The following is an 18676-nucleotide window of genomic DNA, read 5'->3' as shown; positions in this document are numbered from 1 at the left end:
AATAATAAGAGCTATTTATGACAAACCCACAGCTAATACCATACTGAATGGGCAAAAACTGGAAGCATTCCCTTTGAAAACTGGCACAAGACAGGGATGCCCTCTCTCACCACTCTTATTCAACATAGTGTTGGAAGTTCTGGCTAGGGCAATCAGGCAAGAGAAAGAAATCAAGGGTATTCAGTTAGGAAAAGAAGAAGTCAAATTGTCCCTGTTTGCAGATGACATGATTGTATATTTAGAAAACCCCACTGTCTTGGCCCAAAATCTCCTTAAGCTGATAAGCAACTTCAGCAAAGTCTCAGGATACACAATTAATGTGCAAAAATCACAAGCATTCTTATATACCAGTAACAGACAAACAGAGAGCCAAATCATGAATGAACTTCCATTCACAATTGCTTCACAGAGAATAAAATACCTAGGAATCCAACTTACAAGGGATGTCAAGGACCTCTTCAAGGAGAACTACAAACCACTGCTCAGTGAAATCAAAGAGGACACAAACAAATGGAAGAACATACCATGCTCATGGATAGGAAGAATCAATATCGTGAAAATGGCCATACTCCCCAAGGTTATTTATAGATTCAATGCCATCCCCATCAAGCTACCAATGAGTTTCTTCACAGAATTGGAAAAACTGCTTTAAAGTTCATATGGAACTGAAAAAGAGCCCACATTGCCAAGACAATCCTAAGTCAAAAGGACAAAGCTGGAGGCGTCACGCTACCTGACTTCAAACTATACTACAAGGCTACAGTAACCAAAACAGCATGGTACTGGTACCAAAACAGAGATATAGACCAATGGAACAAAACAGAGTCCTCAGAAATAATACCACACATCTACAATTATGTGATCTTTGACAAACCTGAGAGAAACAAGAAATGGGGAAAGGATTCCCTATTTAATAAATGGTGCTGGGAAAATTGGCTAGCCGTAAGTAGAAAGCTGAAACTGGATCCTTTCCTTACTCCTTATATGAAGATTAATTCAAGTGGATTAGAGACTTAAATGTTAGACCTAATGCCATAAAAACCCTAGAAGAAAATCTAGGTAGTACCATTCAGGACATAGGCATGGGCAAGGACTTCATGTCTAAAACACCAAAAGCAATGGCAGCAAAAGCCAAAATTGACAAATGGGATCTAATTAAACTAAAGAGCTTCTGCACAGCAAAAGAAACTACCGTCAGAGTGAACAGGCAACCTACAGAATGGGAGAAAATTTTTGCAATCTACTCATCTGACAAAGGGCTAATATCCAGAATCTACAAAGAACTCAAACAAATATACAAGAAAGAAACAAACAACCCCATCAAAAAGTGGGGAAAGAATATTAACAGATATTTCTCAAAAGAAGACATTCATACAGCCAACAGACACATGAAAAAATCCTCATCATCACTTGCCATCAGAGAAATGCAAATCAAAACCACAATGAGATACCATCTCACACCAGTTAGAATGGCAATCATTAAAAAATCAGGAAACAACAGTTGTTGGAGAGGATGTGGAGAAATAGGAACACTTTTACACTGTTGGTGGGATTGTAAACTAGTTCAACCATTATGGAAAACAGTATGGCAATTCCTCAAGGATCTAGAACTAGATGTACCCTATGACCCAGCCATCCCACTACTGGGTATATACCCAAAGGATTATAAATTATTCTACTACAAAGACACATGCACACGTATGTTTATTGTGGCACTATTCACAATAGCAAAGACTTGGAATCAACCCAAATGTCCATCTGTGACAGACTGGATTAAGAAAATGTGGCACATATACACCATGGAATACTATGCAGCCATTAAAAAGGATGAGTTTGCGTCCTTTGTAGGGACATGGATGCAGCTGGAAACCATCATTCTTAGCAAACTATCACAAGAACAGAAAACCAAACACCGCATGTTCTCACTCATAGGTGGGAACTGAACAATGAGATCACTTGGACTCGGGAAGGGAACATCACACACTGGGACCTATCATGGGGAGGGGGGAGGGGGGAGGGATTGCATTGGGAGTTATACCTGATATAAATGATGAATTGATGGGTGCTGACGAGTTGATGGGTGCAGCACACCAACATGGCACAAGTATATATATGTAACAAACCTGCACGTTATGCACATGTACCCTAGAACTTAAAGTATAATAAAAAAAAAAAAAAAAAAAAAGAAATTACAAAGTGGACAGCAGAAAAAAAAAACAAAAAACCCAGTTGGTGGTGAATCCAGAGCCTATGCTCTAACCATGGGTACATGGCCTCCCTGGATGTCAACCAGAATTTACATGCTGATATTCAGCCTTAAACCCAAGAAACTAGTTCATCTTTTTTTTATGTATCTTCTTTGATTTTATGCTGTTGCTCTGGCTTTATTTCGTAAGTCAGTCTCAAATATTTTTGAATACAAAGCACTTTTACCTGGACCACAGAGGTGCCAGGTACCATCATATGTTAATGAAAAACCTCAGTGTAGGCACCAAACTTACCAGCAGCACAAGTCCCACTGACATGAAGATGGCACAAACAAACATCCCACTCATTCCAATTAGAAAGAGAGAACGTCGCCCTGCCTTCTCCACAAGGAATACCTAGGACAGTTTTAAAGAAGATTATCTCAGTTTTATAAGTCACAAAATATTGACTGTTTACTTAAATCATTTTTACTGCCAAAGAGGTCATTTTAATTTATATAACAGATAGGAGGCAATTCCACCCTTCCATTTTACAGGAGTGAGATCGAGGTGTGAAGTGACTGCCCCAGGTGGCAGAGCTAGTCTCAGTGGACAGCGGGTAATGATCAAATATCTGCTTAATTTAGTCACATTGGTTTGAATAGGCCATTATAGAGATAGAAACATAGTGTTACCACTACTCCGGGATTATCACTTTGGGTACAATATTCAGAGACTGTACAGCTGGGGTCTCTCCCAATCGATGTCCTGTACATTTAAAATGTGAAAGTTCCACATTTAAACGTGACATTAACTTGTTGTCTGATAATTATCCTAAGTTATAATTACAAGGGTCTGTCCACTACTGATACTGGAAACAGTACAGCTGTTCAGGTGTCAACTAGTCTCGTCCAATTTTCTCACTGCTTAATAAAGTCCTATTGTGACCACTCACTGGCAACATATGGAATTTGATAATTGTACCAAAATAGGCCTGCATTTTTGTGTGTGTGCTTAATTGTATCTTTTGCCGGGAGTGAACTATTCATCTTAAAAGTTAGAACGTTTTTTTTTTTTTTTTTTTTGAGACGGAGTCTCGCTCTGTAGCCCGGGCTGGAGTGCAGTGGCCGGATCTCAGCTCACTGCAAGCTCCGCCTCCCGGGTTCACGCCATTCTCCTGCCTCAGCCTCCCCAGTAGCTGGGACTACAGGCGCCCGCAAAGCAAAGGGTTAACAAACCTGCACGTTATGCACATGTACCCTAGAACTTAAAGTATAAAAAAAAAAAAAAAAAAAAAAATGCCTTCTTATCTTAACTGAGGAGATACGTCATTGATTCCTTTAGTTTTGTGGACCTTTGCATTAATGGTTAAGATTTACAATTAGCCAAGACTAGAGTTTGTTATACTCTTGCCTGATCCTTGGAATATTACCAAGGCTGGTGAGTCACTCTCCCTCTCACCCCCCACAAAACTTCCTGTGATAATTTCTCACTTTGGCGCCTGGTGAGCAAATTGGCTGGCTCATCAGCCTATCAGTAAATCAATAACAATCCAATGTCTTTAATATAGTGAGCTGTGGTTCTGAAGATATCTTAGAAACATTTCACCTACAGTGAAAGTCCGTTTCTCAGAGGCACACTCATATCAGAGTTTTAAATCACTTCAGATAGGCTGATAAGCAAAGAGCACATATTTAATTATCGAGACGGAAGTTGGAAAAAAACAGATTTTTCTCAAGTTCATAAAATATCTCTTTATGTTTTAACTCTTTTATTACGATGTTCAAAACTGACTTGGTGGGCCGGGCGCGGTGGCTCAAGCCTGTAATCCCAGCACTTTGGGAGGCCGAGTCGGGCGGATCATGAGGTCAGGAGATCGAGACCATCCTGGCTAACACGGTGAAACCCCGTCTCTAATAAAAACTACAAAAAACTAGCTGGGCGAGGTGGCGGCGCCTGTAGTCCCAGCTACTTGGGAGGCTGAGGCAGGAGAATGGCGTGAACCCGGGAGGCGGAGCTTGCAGTGAGCTGAGATCCGGCCACAGCACTCCAGCCTGGGTGACAGAGCGAGACTCCGTCTCAAAAAAAAAAAAAAAAAAAAAAAACTGACTTGGTGCCACCATGTCAAGCTACCAAGAAAATAGAAGCATTTCTTTGTGAATAAGCTCCTTTACTATAAACTCTAAAACTGCACGTCTTGAAAATTGAGTTGGCCTCTGTCCCTGAGGCCTGGTGTGCACTCAGGATGAGTGTGACAAGGGGAGACATGGTCAGTGGCTGGAGATATCTGCCCAATCAGAACCCTCATCTTTGCCGCAGTGCCTCACACAAATCCTGGGTGCTTAGTTGCAATTTGGTAGTCACCGCTTCTCTCTCAGTGTCATCCTGCCTTCTAGATCCCTCCATTTTTCTTTCTGCTTTTTTTTCTGTCAAGATTACAGGCCCTCTTCTACCCTCCCGTTAGTGTGGAAGAAAATATAGGATGTGGAACACAATTAGTGTGGAGTTGGGAAAGTCTCTCTTCCCAAAAACAAATTTATGTTCTTCCAGTTTGGTGAAACATTGACATATTCGGCGCATATTTCTATTTGCGTATTTTTATTTGAAAGTACACACACAATTTGGTAACATTGGTTAACTTTGGGGAGAGAAATTGGATGACTGAGGTACTATCCTTTTTATACTTTATGAACTTTAGAACATTTCAAAAATTAATATAGTTAAAAATTTTAAATGTGATCTGTAGTGCTGGAGGCTTAATTAATGATTAGGAGTGATTTTTAAAGATTATGTCACTACCCTGTTCAAAACCTTTCACAGAATCAAAGGATGAACTCTAAAAAGGTATATTCAAAATAATTAGGACACTGTCTTAAACAACTCCTCCCACATGAGTGGGGTTGGGAGCAGGGTGCAAAAATGAAACTTTACAGAAGTTTCCCCTTTAGATTTTTTTCAGAATTTAGGCTACCCAATCTTGACAATTTGATGCTTTACATAGAAAATCCTATTATACACAAAATGTTTTAATAATAATCTATTATAAAAAATATGTTGAATAATTTGTAAAAAATATTCCAGGAGACGAAAGGGTGAATAGTCCCTTGGATTGCACTTCAGAAACAGGTCTTGATTGATTTACAGTGACCTTTTGGTTTGAACAGGCCTTATCTCTAACGGTATGTCTACAGAACCATTGGCATTTCATTATTATCTGTTTTTTCTGCTCTTTCCAAGGTCCAGCACTGTTTAATGTGGTCTAGACAAACCTGCCTTTTGATCTGGGTAGCCAGGCTGTAATTTATTGATCACCCTTAGGTAATAGTTAAGAGTTCATGTGCGGAGAATGAAAAACAAGTGACTAAATTATATTGAGTATAGTATTGTGATCAAAATTGAAAAGAATAAACTTTTTGCTATTTTTATCTTGTTAAACAAAGATAAAAATAAGCTCAGTGACTCTCATTCTACAGTGAATTATATTGGGGAGTTTTTGTCTTTGTCGTTGCTTGTTTACTTCTTAGATTATTATGTTAGATATTCTTGTCAGGTTCTTATATATTAAGAATATATCATATATTCTTACATAAGAATATATATATAGACATATATATCTTATATATTAATATATAAGAACCATCACTTCCTGTGTATTCTTAATATATAAGAACCATCACTTCCTATATATTCTTAATATATAGAAACCATCATTTGCTATATATTCTCAATATATAAGAACCATCACTTCTTATAGAAAGTTATTTGGTTTTAAGAAGAGTATATGACCTTTTGTTGTTGCTGGAAGAAAGCAATAACATTTCTAGTTACATTGTCACTTCCCTCATAATATCACACATACTCTCATGCATCACCAGAAGCCAGAACTTTGTGAACTACTTGGAAGCTCTCTGCCCAATGACTTAATACCATTTACTGAGTCTGCTTAACTTTGCTTAAAGGGTTAAATGTCTGCTAGAGAGGGCCTTGTTTGTTTATTTTTATATGTTTCCCCCAAGACACGTGGTAAAAAAAGAATTTGAACTATGTAAAAAGAGGAACCTAAGTAGACCATCCAATATCAAGAGAAATGACAAACTGTCAGCTACTCCCAAGGGGTTTATGTACAGAGAAAAGAAGGAACCTAGGAATCTGCACAAGGAGGAAGTTCTCTGTGCCCCCAAGTGAGTTACAAATTCACAAATGAGTGACTAAATGGCATCCCAGCAGTGCAGAGAACCAGTGATTCACCCTCTCAGTTATGTCTAATCTCACTGCAGTGGTTGGCTTATTCAAACAGGACTCTTCTCATGACTCACTTGGGTTTACACACTTAGAGCATGTGTACAATGTCATTGATTGCTTTTAGAGCCCAAGCTCCCCCCGCCACACACACGCAATTTCTGGACTAAGGAACAAGCGGAGTATTTATCTAGGGCATTGACTTACAGAGACAGCAGTGAAAACCATGTTTACAGCACCAACTCCAATGGTTGCATAAACAGGTTTGCTGATACCAGCCGTCTGAAAAATGCTGGTTGAGTAGTAAAAAATCTGCAAAGTAAAAACAGTTTAGCCTTAATCTTAAGAAGTCTGGTACTGATGTCTTTACAGCAAGAAATATTTTAGATTGTGTATTTTTAGTTGTTTCTATGGCGCCATGCTCCCTAGAACTTCCTACAGATTTTCTCCTTCCAAGGAAGAGAACCCTCAGTCTTCCTTTAGTGTTTAAAGCTTCTGATTGCTTAAATGTCCTCCTTATATTTAGCTGAGAATTCTGCTACTGCATTTTCTTTATTTTTGTAAATGAATTGAAACATTTTATTAAAGTATAATATACATAGAAAAGTACACATAAATATGCAGCTTAATTAATTTTCACAAACTGAACACACCTATGTAACTAGCATCCAGATCAAGAGATAATAATTCCACCCCTCCGGAAGCATCTTAAATCTCCCTTTATCATTTATCTCAAGGAAACCACTCTTCCAACTCCTGACATCATAGATAAATTTTGCCTACTTTTGTACTTGATGTGAATGGAACCACATAATATGTATCATTTTGTGCCTGGCTTCTTTTATTCAACATTACCTTTGTGAGAATCATCCTTATTGTACATTGTAGACAGTTCATGATCATTACTATGTAGTATTTTATTGTATTAATATACCATGATTTACTACTATTCTATTGATGAGTGTTTAGGTAGCTGCCATTCCTAAATGAATAATTTACTATTCATTAGGCTATCAGAAATCCTAAATTCAATACTCAACTCTAGAAGCCACTTGCAATTTAGTTTTTTTTTGGGGGGGGGTGGACAGGGGATTCAGGTATGATTATTCTTTTTCCCTCCTTGTATTTATTGTGATTTTTGCCTTTTGCCTTCACCTTAATATTAAATAGACATTTAGTTTAGAAAACTTTTGAAGCAAAACGAAAGTTAATGCTTACTCAATATATGTTTGTTGTAGCAAGACACATGATGTCAACATTTTTAAATGTCTTTTAGCTATTGATTATGAATAGTGATTATGAATAGTGCTGCTAGGAACATTCTAGTACAATCCTTGTGGTGGAATATGTATGCGTTTATAACTAGGAGTAGAATTGCTGGACCATGGTATAGGCATATACTCAACTTTGATAGATATTGCCAAATAGTTTTTGAAAGAAGTTATGACAATTTTACAGTCTCACCAGCATGTATAAGAGATCTAGTTGCTATTGCATTTAATCCAGAAAATTTCACTAGTCTCAGTAGACGTGGAGAAATTTTGTTCACAACTTTTCTAATAGCCTTTTAAAATTTAGTTATGTTTATATATTTATGTCTTTTAGGTCATTCTGTTATCCATTATCCTTTGTCATTCCTTCCCCACCTAACATGTCCTGTTGCTGGTACCTCTTCCCGCAGACAGGACTGAGGTAGAGGACGGTGCCAACTGTGTTCAGTGCATAGAGGCCTACAGCACACTTCACACTATCCCACCATTTTTAGGCTGCCCAACAGCCTCAGGTTCAACATTTCCTGGATTCCTCTTTAAGTCAGGCACTGGGATGGAAGCTGAAACAGTAAGGTTCAGAGAAATTAAATTTTGTGCCATTGAATATACAGACAGAACTGAGATAGGAGATATGATTTTGGTCTCTGAGCCTCAAAGTTATACAGACTATTAATAAAAATAAACATCAAGGACCTCTTAAAGGAGGACAGAGACCACAGTTGAGTTTGTGGAGTGAGGTTCAGGTCTCATTTTGTTTCAATGGATGGGAATTACTTCCTTTGCCTCCCCCAGGTGTTTGCCCATATCTCAGTCACCCACAAAGTGTCCCATGTGGATTTGGCATTGGCTCACTACAGCAAATGTCCAATTTACATTTTTAACAGCAACAAAAGGGGAGAAGTGTTTTTTGTTTGTTTTGTTTTTTATCTAGTTTCTTGATAAATGCTTAATTTTTTCCTCTAGTAGTTAATTGCCAGTAGAACCATCTTAGTCTGCATGATGCAGGGGTTTCAATGTAAGACCTAAAAGCTAGCTAGTTTAATGCTCAGTATGTTTTTCAATCATGTATTGTCTACTACCCTTAGTCACCAATAGCATGCCAGTTTGCTGTATTATTTATTTTGTGTGCTATCTCCTCAAATGGAGTAAAAGTTTCTTGGATGGCAGGAAACTGCTCTTTGCACCTGGCTATCTGGTATACTTCATTTAAATAGATGAAGGGAACCATGGATTCCGTTTGGCTTGGGCTATCAGAAATCCTAAATTCAATACTCAACTGTAGAAGCTCCTTGCAGTTTTTTGGGGGAGGGTTGTATAGTTATTCTCCCTTTCTCTCTTTGGATGTATTAAGATTTTTGCTTTTTGCCTTCACCTTAATAGATATACAGTACCATTGACTGTTGACATTTAAAAAAATTGTTAAGTAATTTTAGAAAACTTTTGAAGCAAAATGAAAATTAATGCCCAATGTATGTTTGTTGTAGCAAGACCCATGATGCCAATACCTTAAAATAACTTTTAGCTATTTAAACTTGTCTTCCCTGTTTTAATTCACTGTGCTCTTAAGAGTTAGTGGGTGTTCTTAAACTTACCCCATTGATTCCAGAAAATTGCTGAGCCATGTGCAGCATCAGTGCCACTAGAATAGGCTGTCGGTAGCTGGAATTGGTGAAGAGCTGAATTATAGAGACTTTCTGCTCACTTGATGCTTCTTCTCTTTCTTTTCTCATTTCATTAATATCTTTGGTGACATCATCATATCCTCTGAGTCTTTTCAAGCCTATGCCGGGAAATGATCAGGTTGAAACAACTCAAGTCAAAACAAAAAGAAATTTATTTTTATGTTAATGAAAGAGCTACCTTTCTGCATGCCCCGTTCTATTACTTAATAGCATGGGTGTTGGAAATTCTTTCTTTGTTAAATCTTGCTCTTTGATTTAAAAGAAAAACGGAACATTTGACTTCATCTTATGACAAATACAACTAGATCCTCATTATGTTAGAAGCATAATGCTGGAGGGATCTTTGAGAAACCTCTGGTTGAGTCTAATACCCTGTATATGGATTTCTGGTTTCGGTTAACTGAATGCCTGTGGGTGCCAAATGACATGCGCCAGTCATACAAAAGCAATTTTGCACATTCTTCTTACATTTAATCACCAACTTCATGTGGAAGGCACTGTTTTACATTGTATAATACACTGTTTTACATTAGCTGATAACGCTCAAACAGTAGGAAGAAAGAAAAACCATCCGCAGACTTACTTTGCTTTGCTTTGACTTCCTCATCTAACTTGATGTAAAGGTACCTGGGACTTTCTGGACAGAAAAAGAGTAGCAGAGACTGAAGGATGGCTCGCACACCAGACAGGCCAAGCAGGATGTGCCACAGATCATAATTGCCCAAGATAAATTCAAGACCAACAATCTGAAAATGCAAGGAGGAAGCATATCAACTACATAATACTTTGGATCTACTGTTTACACCAATTTGTTGAAAAAGTACTTTGACTATTTAATAGTAGTCTCTAACAACTTTGGAAACTATTAACTATCGTGTCTCACTTTAACTAAATTAGGAACTATTTGTTATATAAGGAATTAACCTAGGTTCGTTTTCATCAACTCCAGTTGGACAGTCAGGATGAGAATCAACCAAGCTTAGACAAAAATACATACTTGATATCTAAAGCAACACGTAGGTGTATTCTCCAGGCAACCAGATAGAATCTGATTGTGCTAAAATCAGCCATGACTTCGGACCTTTGCTTGGTATTTCCTTCTTATGTTACGCAGAACTTAAATAGGGATTCCATAGATAGAACAATTACTGTGATGAGAACTATCTTGGTGATTCCTATGGCAATAGTTTATAGACTACCCTCTGGATTGTCGTAGGCGTGGGGTCCCAGACTCCCTCTGACACCATAGGGTAGAAGGGAAGGATAGACTCAACTGAACAGGAGCTCCTGTGGCAATGACTTACATATTAGATTCCCAAGTAAGATGTTTAAAACAAAGGCAACCCAGGCAATCCAATCCTTGAAGTTTTCTATTTCTTGAAATCTAAATGGAATAGTTTAACTCTAGAATAGTTCTGAAGTTAAGACCTGGTTTGCCAGGTCACCTTCAGTACTATCCCACCAACAATTCCAAGAGGAAAACTGAGGAGTGATAATAATTTACCTTTGAATGAAAAAGTCTATGTCTCTACACCACCTCCGCTACCACTGGTAGAATTGGCTTCTCTTTCTGTGCTGGTCTATAGTGAGAGTGGACAGTCAGGGAGGGAGAAGATGGATGAAGTGGAGGAAGTACAGTAGGGGATGCAATAGTAGTAGTGGTACCGTAGAGGATGAAGTAGATAGGTGCAGTAGGGGGTAAGGATGGGGAGTTTTTACCTGACTAATAAGAATGCCCGTGACAATGGCCAGCTGATGAAAAGTGCCAAGTGCGCCCCTGAGAGTGGTTGGAGCAATTTCACCAATATACATAGGCACCAGGCCTGAAATTAGCCCTGCATGAAACATGAACATAAATGTTAAAGTGCAAGCAGGACTGTCTCAATAACAACAATTTGGCTTAAGTACAGTATATATCTTGAATAAAAGCCCCTCCCTGAGTTCACTGGATGGATGAACCCTTGTTCCTAGGTATAGCATAGTTTGTGCAAGAGATATTTGATATGACCCCAAATGCAGTTGTAGTTGGAAATATGAATAGAAAGAAATGGTTAGTCATGTATTTGGCAGTTCTTCATTACATGATTTTATTTAATTAAAATTCATGTTAATTTTTAATTTACATCATAAATGCCTTAGGTTGTCTTCAGAAAAGAAATTGAAGAATGTTTTAATAATACTCTTAATCAGGGCTCATGAGATTGAAGGAAATCAGAACATATCTCCTCCAGCCTCTTGATAGATGTGAGAAACAGCTTGCCAAAGATCACAAGCAACAGAGCATTAGTGTGAGAACAATATGCCCTATCTGAATTTCCACAATGTAGAGGGGTTGGTGATGAAGGGGAAGGGGAGGTGCAGAGAGGTAGAAGAGATTAAGGATCTTAAGGACTCTTCCCCAGTTAGAAACCAGAGAAATTCAGCTCCTTTATTCTATTCAAATATTAGGCTTCAGAAAAAATTTTATTTGAAGAAAGACTTTTGGTACTTAAATGAATACAGAGCATTTGAAAGCACTAGGTCATTCTGCCTTCTGAAGCTTTCTTAAATGCACATGTAATCAGTTGTGCTGGAAATGGAATGTCCAGCCATTTGCTGATTGCATAAAAAGTTCAGAGACTGGCTGGGCGTGGTGGCTCAAGCCTGTAATCCCAGCACTTTGGGAGGCCGAGACGGGCGGATCACGAGGTCAGGAGATTAAGACCATCCTGGCTAACACGGTGAAACCCCGTCTCTACTAAAAAATATAAAAATCTAGCCGGGCGAGGTGGCGGGCGCCTATAGTCCCAGCTACTTGGGAGGCTGAGGCAGGAGAATGGCGTAAACCCAGGAGGCGGAGCTTGCAGTGAGCTGAGATCCGGCCACTGCACTGCACTCCAGCCTGGGCGACAGAGCAAGACTCCGTCTCAAAAAAAAAAAAAAAAAAAAGTTCAGAGACTATCGATAGGCAAGGCTGAATTAAATGTTTGGCATTTTCTTAAATATTTAAAAATAGGATTTGCAGAAGCTTCTTCTTAGAAACTACCTGCCTATCAAATTGAAATGGATGATCTTTGTTTAAAAGATGCTTTGACAATTGTTTTCAAAATACATTTTTTAATGCTTCAAGTTGTTCTTAATATCTCAAATGAACATTTATATGTGTGATATGGCATCTATATTTCAGCTGAATTTTACAGGTGACTTTTAATGCGTAGCCTGTTGATCTTAAATAAAAAAAAAATCATTTATTTGCCTCTATTCTAAGTTGTACTATCTTTCTGTAATACCTAATACTATACCTGAAAAACAGAATAATGTAGATAAGCTCACAGATCTGAAGTCACATGAACTTGAAGTCAAATTATATTTCCTATAATTTTTAGGAACTTTAATGCTCAGAATAGGGCCAAACATAATATTAGAAGATGGTTGGGGAGTACAAGTTGATTGACTATGCTAGTTATAGGTTGTTTTACAATGTATTTATAACATTTATTTTCAATGTTACCAAAAATATTTTATAATTTTTTCACACTGTATTTTTTTTAAATGGAGAGAAAAGAAAGAAGAATCATAATTGGGACTTCATTCATAGTGTTATTATCTGCATTTTATGGGAGAAGAAACTGAGGCTCAGATTTAGTGTTTAAGGCCAAGCGGAGACAGTGCCAGAATTTATTTGCTCTGAATCCAAAGCTCTTTCCACATTTGGGGTTGACTCTTTACCTTGATAAAGCTACACTGACCTTCAGTTATGTGTATTAACATTGAAAATAATAAAAAGAGATTTAATTAGGCTGTTAACTTGGTATTTTAGACTTTTGCTTCAACTGATCATTGAAGATACATGGAATTCAAGTCTTTTCTGTAGGTAAAAGTGTTAAAAATACTTTTATATACAAATCTATGTCCTCACAACTCCTTCCCCATCCCCATGGATAGAAGTGCCTTGAAAGGCAACTATAATTTGTGAAAATGGGTTAAAATCTCAACCTAGCACCATCAAAATTAGAGCTTCATTGGCAGAAGTTAAAGATTTAGCCATTTGTTTTAGAGAGAGATTAAATGATTCTGCCTTTGTTCAGACGTCTCCTAATTAATTGCTTCTGAATGTTTGAAAAGCTGTCTCTAAGAACTAGTGATTCCCACTATTCAGAATAAAGTTCATGGGAGGAACCTCTTTCCTTTATTCTGAACTTTTAAGTATCAGCTGCTTCTGTCTGATTCCCTCTCCCTATAGACACCACCACCATAATGCTTCACTCGGTCATGTCTAGAATCATACATGGCTGGGGAATGTGGTCTAAGAGATGGGCTCAGAGTGTTAAGGTCTTGTCAGATAGAAGAGATGGAGACATGGCAGCCAGGTATTCCATAAGGGCAGAATTAAGGGTCGTGGTATAGCAGTCTCCCACTGTCTGCTATACCGCAGCAGTAATAACAACAACTAGCATTTACTGGTAGCTTACTGTATGTCAGATTCTATGCGGAACATTTTACATGTGTTCTCACAATCACCCTATAAGGTAGATATTATTATCCACTTCATTTAATAGTGAAGCAACTGAGAATCAGAGTTAAATAATTTGTCTGTGATCATACAACTGGAAATGATGTCATTGCCATGGACAAGGACCTTGATAGCATCATAATTCCTACTTACTGGTCCCAAACCCCCCTGACTCTGGATTTCAACTTTATGCTATTGCCTTTCCCTCTGTGATGTCACCCTAAACTCAAAAATATCCCTGATTGCTACCACATCCGCCTTTAGAGTTACTTTCAGACAGGGGTAGGGGTGTGTGTGTGTGTGTGTGTGTGTGTGTGTGTGTGTGTGTGAGAGAGAGAGAGAGAGAGAGAGAGAGAGAGAGAGACTTACCACAGTATAGTCCTGATATGCTTCTTCCAGCAATTATAAGTATATGAGATGGTCCCAATTTTGAAAACCCCATCAAGAGAGCTCCAACTAATGAAAGAATGTTTGCTATTAACATGGCTTTGATTCTGAAATTTTAAAAAGCAAGGAGTATAAATTCAGCATCAAAACTTACTAGAATTATTTGCTTTCAGAGCATGTTGAGTTTTTTTTTTTTTTTTAAGAGCAATTATTTTAATTTTGCTGTAAAAGCTAGTTGGGGAATCTTGAACCAAGATTGCTAATTTGACTCATCTATGGACTAAAGTATTAGTAATAAGCAAGATTTATGATGAAAGAACCTAGGTTGCATCCACCTGATCTCTACATGTTTCTCTTTTATTTTGAGTCAGGGTCTCGCTTGCTCTGTTACTCAGGCTGGAGTGCAAAGGCACCATCATGGTTCTTTGCAGCCTTGACCTCCCAGACTCAAGCACAGTCTCTACATTTTGATAGAGATGATTCAATCACGGTGGTGACTAGCTTAAGATAACACTTCTGACAGTTTTTCAAAGAGTTAACTAAGTTTTCTCTAAGTTGATTGTTTTAAAGAATAATTGCCTGGTGATAGCTAAATTCAATTCTGTAGTTGTAACCTACAACTTTTTTTTCTTTCAGTGGCACAGGTTTTTAATTGATCTAGATAGGAAAGAACTTTCAAAATTAAATTTCCTTTTGTATAAATTATTTGGAAGTAATTTAAAACTTTAAGCCTTATCTAGAGAATTATAATTATCCTTATTTTAATATTATATGCCAGCATATTTCCAAAATCTATAAATTAATAGTGACCAGTGTAAAATACATAATAGAGCTGACAGTAGCAACAAAAACACTTTCAAAATTAATCAGATGAAAATTGACAACATTTGCAGATATCTGTTCCTTTTATTTCTAATTAATGGGAAAGCAAGGTACACAGAAAACCTTTTTTTGCAGTCAAAAAGATAATAGTAAGGCCAATAAATGTCTGAGTAGACAGGTGTGAAAATGTTTGTGCCAAAAGAAATGTAAACGTCCTTGTTATATTCTATTTCACTGCTTCAAACTTTGATAGGTGGGCTTTTTCTATGCAAGTGTCTTTAACACCAACAGATTTTTTTTTTCTGGAGCATAAAGCTATAAAGTCACATACTGCAGTGATTGTCTAACATCCACATGATAGGCTAAATCATGTCCCCCAGCAGCCTACAGCATAACCCCCAGACCCTGTAAATGTTACCTCACATAGCAAATGAGATTTCGCAGATGTGATTGAGAAACTTGAGATGGGGAGATTATCTTGAATTATTTGAGTGAATCCAGTGATGTAATCACAAGTGTCCTTATAAGAGTAAGGTAGAAGAGGAGCAGGTGACGTGATGACAGATGTAGAGATTAGAATGTTGTGCTTCAAAGATGGAGGAAGGGGCCACAAGCCAGAGAATATAGTTGGTCACTGCAAGCTGGAAAAGGGCAAGGAATGCATTCTTCCTCAGAGCCTCCAGAAGGAACAGCCTTATTGACCTTTTGACTTTAGCTAACTAAAACTGAGTTTGGACTTTTGACTTCCAAGACTATGAGAAAACATATTTGTGTTGTTTTAAGCCACTAAATTGGGGATAATTCATTACAGCAGGAATATGAAATGAGTGTAGGGAAACAGAGTGATTTAGAGCTGGCTAGCCCCAGAGCTACAGAGTAGAAAAACAGTTAAGGGGTGGTCAGTAGTTTAGACTATTGTGAAATGCTTTTTATCTACAAAGGGACAGAGGACAGGCAAATTCAATAATTGACCTTAAGAAGTTGTTACCACCTAGCTAATAGTCTGTTTTATTAGGGGAAAAAAGATAAAAAGTCATAAAAGAAATAGCCTGGAAGAATCTTGGATGCCAGATTGCCCAAAAGTCCCCTTTCCCTATCACCAAAGGATGCAGCAGCACTTTATATAATTTAAATTCTTTTAACGTCCGTTCAGATATGAGAAATGGCCACAAATAAATAATTTTAAAAATACATGAAATAGCTGAATCAGGGAAAAAGAAACTTAATTCTACCTAAGTATATTTCTTAAAATCTGACTCTAAATACTTCAGATAGTATAGGCTTCATTATTGTCATGGTCATGGTCATTGTGGTCATCATCATCATCATCATCATCAAAATGAGGCCACGTTTGCTGCTTGCTTAATATATGTCAGGCATTGTTTTAAACCTTTTATATTTGTTCTCATTAAATCCTCACAATAATGCCATGAGGTAGGTATTATTTTTGTTTTCACATTGCAGATGGGAGGAAAACATCTTAGAGAACCTAATAACTTGCTCATTTTCATACAGCTATTAAGTGACAGATCTTGGACTTGATCTGTGTGAAACCAAAGGGTAATGCTTCATTTTAATGAGTTCCATTTTTGATGGAAAAAAATGCATGCATTCAAAGGCAAGCTATGCATTGCTTCCTTTACTCATGGTAGTGTGGATTGCACAGACCATAGTCTTCTCTACCATACCCTGGTAATTAAACTGTAAATGCACAGGTTGAAAAAATTGGCCTTGCAAACCCAGAGCTAGAAAATGGTGGCCACTGACATCTATTGACTATTACACAATTGCAAGGAAACACTTTTTTTTATAAGGCAATAATGGAAGTGTTACATTTTTATTTATTTACTTTTAACTGATGGATAAATGACACTGGTAATAATGAAAATCATGTCACTTCTCAATGAATCTAGAAAGATAATTTTTTGGGGATACTGATAACTTTTTTCTTAATTTTGATGTTGAAGTTATGAACTTTTGGGCTGCTTTCCAAGGAGGATCATTTTTCTACTAAAAGCTAGAAGAAACCTCCCTTTTTGTTTATCATAGGTCATTTGATACATGGTCATTTGATATTGTTTTGGGGTATAACCATTGTTGATGCCAAATCCTAAGACTTCAGAAGGTTTATGTATTGGCTCCATTAAGTGTTAATTAAATGTTAACACTAATTAAATGTTTTAGGTTAAGTCACTGAACTTATCAGAATCTTACCTCTAAATGAGGGGCAACCAGGGTTTACATTTTTTCCTCAGGAATGAGAAGTAGTATAAAATATCAGTAAATGATTTGTTCATATTTAAACAATGATTTGTTCATATTTTAAAATATAATTTAATTTTGCTTAATTTGATTTACTTTAAACATTTTTTTAAAATTATTTTTCCTTTTCCCTTTTGTCTGAGTCTACTTGCTAGAGAATAATTTACTTTAGAAATAAATAATTAATCTAGAGAATTCTCCACTTACTACTTAAACCAACTTGATACACATTGAAATTCTTTAAAAATTTTTTTAAATGGTGAAATTCAGTTTATTAATCTGTGTTTTACAGATTCTTATTTAAAGTTCAACTGAACATTAGCAAGTTGATTAAAAGGTAAGAAACTGACCACTGTCTTTTATGGTGGAGAAAATGCTATTTCAAATAAAAATAATAATAAAACTTGGGTTACCATATTGTAGTTAAGAAAACTTATAGTCATATTATATAAAAGCTCCAGTAGAAGAGGAAGAGTTATCAGTATTTTAATAGAGAGCTAAAAATTATAATTTATAATAGGAATTTAAAAATCTAAGTGAATTGTAATTCAGAATTATTAGACTAGTTGCCTAAATTGTTATTTACATCTTTAAAGCCATTTTCATTTTCTAAATTTTTCATATATTATTTTTATGAGAAAAAAGTAATGTGCAAAAGGTGGGCTCAAATGGGAGAAAAAATAAATCTAAAAAATAATCATTTGATACTCTGGTTTTATTTCCTCTCTATATAGGGTGGGAAATTCCAACAGCTGTAGTACATTGCATGAATAAGTAAAATTTGAGGGTAAACGAGTTCCACTGATATTTTTAATCCAAAAAACCTAACAGACACCCAAGTGATAAATAGAGGTATCTCTTGCCTCATCTCTGATTGGGGCTTTGAGATAGCAAGCAGGACCAGCAGCCAGAAACCGCATACCAAGTACGTTGGGCAACTGGGAGTTGGGGATATTGACTGAACCTTTGCACTTGACTGATCCAAATGCCAAATTCTAATTTAAAAAGGAAAAACTGGATGTTTGAGAAACAGTGTGATTTGGTGAAACAAACAGTAGACTCCTATGTTAAAAACTCTAGTCTCTTCCGCTGAGTTCCTGAGTTAACCGTTTGTGTAGTGGTCTCCTAGTATATTTTATAAATTACAAAGCTAGAGGATCAAAGCAATTATCTAGAAATACACACAAAAATCACGCTTGGTATAAATGTCTGAACAATTAATCAAACTTTCATTGATTTGCTCTAACATTGATATGCCTCATAGGGTCATGAGTTGCAAAAACAACTCTAACTCTGTTCTGCAAGAAGAAAGATAATATTTTTCTAAACAAATGT

The 18676-nt window shown here is 36.9% G+C and overlaps 1 protein-coding gene across 2 annotated transcripts in view; it reads right to left on the bottom strand.

The window, feature by feature from the left end:
- Positions 1-18676, bottom strand: part of SLC2A2 (solute carrier family 2 member 2) — a 37429-nt gene that overhangs the window by 6480 nt on the left and 12273 nt on the right. For both annotated transcript variants that reach the window (XM_010361268.2, XM_010361953.2), the window contains exons 4-9: positions 14240-14364; positions 11098-11213; positions 9962-10124; positions 9289-9476; positions 6633-6737; positions 2502-2603 (exon numbers count right to left, since the gene is read on the bottom strand). In XM_010361268.2, coding sequence (XP_010359570.1) covers positions 2502-2603; positions 6633-6737; positions 9289-9476; positions 9962-10124; positions 11098-11213; positions 14240-14364 — 799 coding nt within the window. The remainder of the gene's footprint in view (positions 1-2501; positions 2604-6632; positions 6738-9288; positions 9477-9961; positions 10125-11097; positions 11214-14239; positions 14365-18676) is intronic.

This window comes from Rhinopithecus roxellana, chromosome 1, assembly GCF_007565055.1.
Source record: "Rhinopithecus roxellana isolate Shanxi Qingling chromosome 1, ASM756505v1, whole genome shotgun sequence".
In the NCBI taxonomy this organism is placed as follows: Eukaryota; Metazoa; Chordata; class Mammalia; order Primates; family Cercopithecidae; genus Rhinopithecus; species Rhinopithecus roxellana.
Note: the sequence above shows the minus strand (reverse complement) of the source record. Positions and strands in the feature narration are given on the sequence as shown.